The following is a 1,812-nucleotide window of genomic DNA, read 5'->3' as shown; positions in this document are numbered from 1 at the left end:
CCCCACCAGATCTGAAGAAAGCTACCAAATTGCACCGTCCACAGAGCTCGCAGGGAGTGCTGCTATGAACAGGAGCGGCATGAGCTGGTGGTTCTGAGGTGAATTCACGCCCTTCGCTGTTCTGATGCTAAAAGAATTGATTGAAGGGTCACAGACCAAGCATAAGTGATTCAAGGAATAAAAAATAGGATAAAACGACCTATATTTCTGGGTGACTGCCATTGCTCATACCGCCATGCAGTGGTCCCTCACCCTGTTACCTCTTCCTTTGACACCCATAGTAGCAATATTAGATTGAAGGCCAGGGAGGAAGTGGAAGATGTAGGGAAAGAAAGATGGCAAAAGAAGGTAGTAAAATGTATAAACTAGTTAAGTTGAAAAAAACTATATGTATGTCCCATCAAAACATTGCTTTCAACATGACAATGAGGTGTTTCAGACAGCATTCCAGTTACATTGCAAAAATGTACACGAGAACAATATACAATATTCTATTCAGGATTTGTTTTTAGAAATGTTCTGTCGACTTAGGACCCTTTTCCAAGCACTCTTCATGTCCTTGTTACGGAGGGCATAAATATATGGGTTGAGCATTGGAATAATGACAGTATAAATCACACTGACCACCATGTCGTAATCAAATGTGAATTTTAACGGGGGTCTGAAATACATGAAAAACACACTGCCATAGAAGAGGGCTACTATAATCAGGTGTGAGGAGCAGGTGGAGAAGGCTTTGTGCCTTCCCTCCTTAGACCTGATCTTGACAATAGTGGAAATAATGCCAGTGTAAGAGGCGATGATGGAGAGGAAGGGACCAAGAATTATTGCCACTGCTTCTGTGTATGTCACCAGCTGATAGCCAGAGGTGTCGGAGCAGGAGAGCTTGAGCAGTGGTGGGACATCACAGAAGAAGTGGTGGATCTGGTTGGAAGTGCAGAAGGAGAGATGTGATGTCATCAGAGTGTACAGCAATGCATGCAGAGCAGTGACCATCCAGGAAGCAACCACCAGCAGACCACAGACCTCGCTTCTCATTACAAGAGGGTAGTGCAGAGGCTTGCAAATTGCGACATAGCGGTCATAACCCATCACAGCTAGGAGGAAAAATTCCATGTTTGCAGTCAATAGGAAAAAGTATAACTGAGTCAAGCATCCGGAAATGGATATTGTTTGTCTTTGGGAGGTGAGGTTTGTCAGAAGTTGTGGAACAATAACCGATGTCAGGCAGATATCGACAAATGAGAAATTGGTGAGGAAGAAATACATAGGGTTGTGAAGTTTAAGGTCTAGTGCAGTTAGAATAATTATGTACATATCACCCAATATAGTAGTCAAGTAGACCATCAGGAACATCACAAAGAGAAACTTCTCCATCGCTGGGACATTTGACAGACCCAAGAGGATGAATTCACTTGTTTGATTTATCTTCTGAGATTGCTTCATATTATTCTGCAGGGCTAAAATAACATTTTATTAAAGAGCAGGCATAGACAGCTGACAAGCATTTTTAATAAAGATTGTATTCCTGAGTCTGGTACAGGTAATGCACTTTAACATATTGCTTTCAATCTTTCAAGGGTGCTTGATATATTCTCCATATGCAGATCAAAAAGCAATTGGAGGAACCAGCAGACACCTTTTTCACATGATCATTTCGTGTGACTCTATAAATGATGCATTAAACATTAAGGTGAAATACTGATACAAAATATTGTCTATAGCACCTATTGTTGGTGTTTGTTAACCCCTTCGCTGCGGGGGTTATTCCCCCGCTGTGCTGGGGGGGAGGGGGTCGCGCACAGCACCCGC

General features: G+C 42.6%; 1 protein-coding gene across 1 annotated transcript; it reads right to left on the bottom strand.

The window, feature by feature from the left end:
• Window positions 1-495: 495 nt before the first annotated feature.
• LOC144783855 (olfactory receptor 1L4-like) lies at window positions 496-1,446 on the bottom strand. Its single transcript, XM_078662604.1, has one exon. It carries the CDS (start codon window positions 1,444-1,446, stop codon window positions 496-498), a length of 951 nt encoding a protein of 316 aa, XP_078518730.1.
• Between the last annotated feature and the right edge of the window lie 366 nt (window positions 1,447-1,812).

This window comes from Lissotriton helveticus, chromosome 10 (assembly GCF_964261635.1).
Source record: "Lissotriton helveticus chromosome 10, aLisHel1.1, whole genome shotgun sequence".
Lineage (NCBI taxonomy): Eukaryota > Metazoa > Chordata > Amphibia > Caudata > Salamandridae > Lissotriton > Lissotriton helveticus.
Note: the sequence above shows the minus strand (reverse complement) of the source record. Positions and strands in the feature narration are given on the sequence as shown.

Excerpts from the sequence above, each read along its gene's own strand:
- LOC144783855 (XM_078662604.1), bottom strand. The coding sequence starts at position 1,446 with ATGAAGCAATCTCAGAAGATAAATCAAACAAGTGAATTCATCCTCTTG.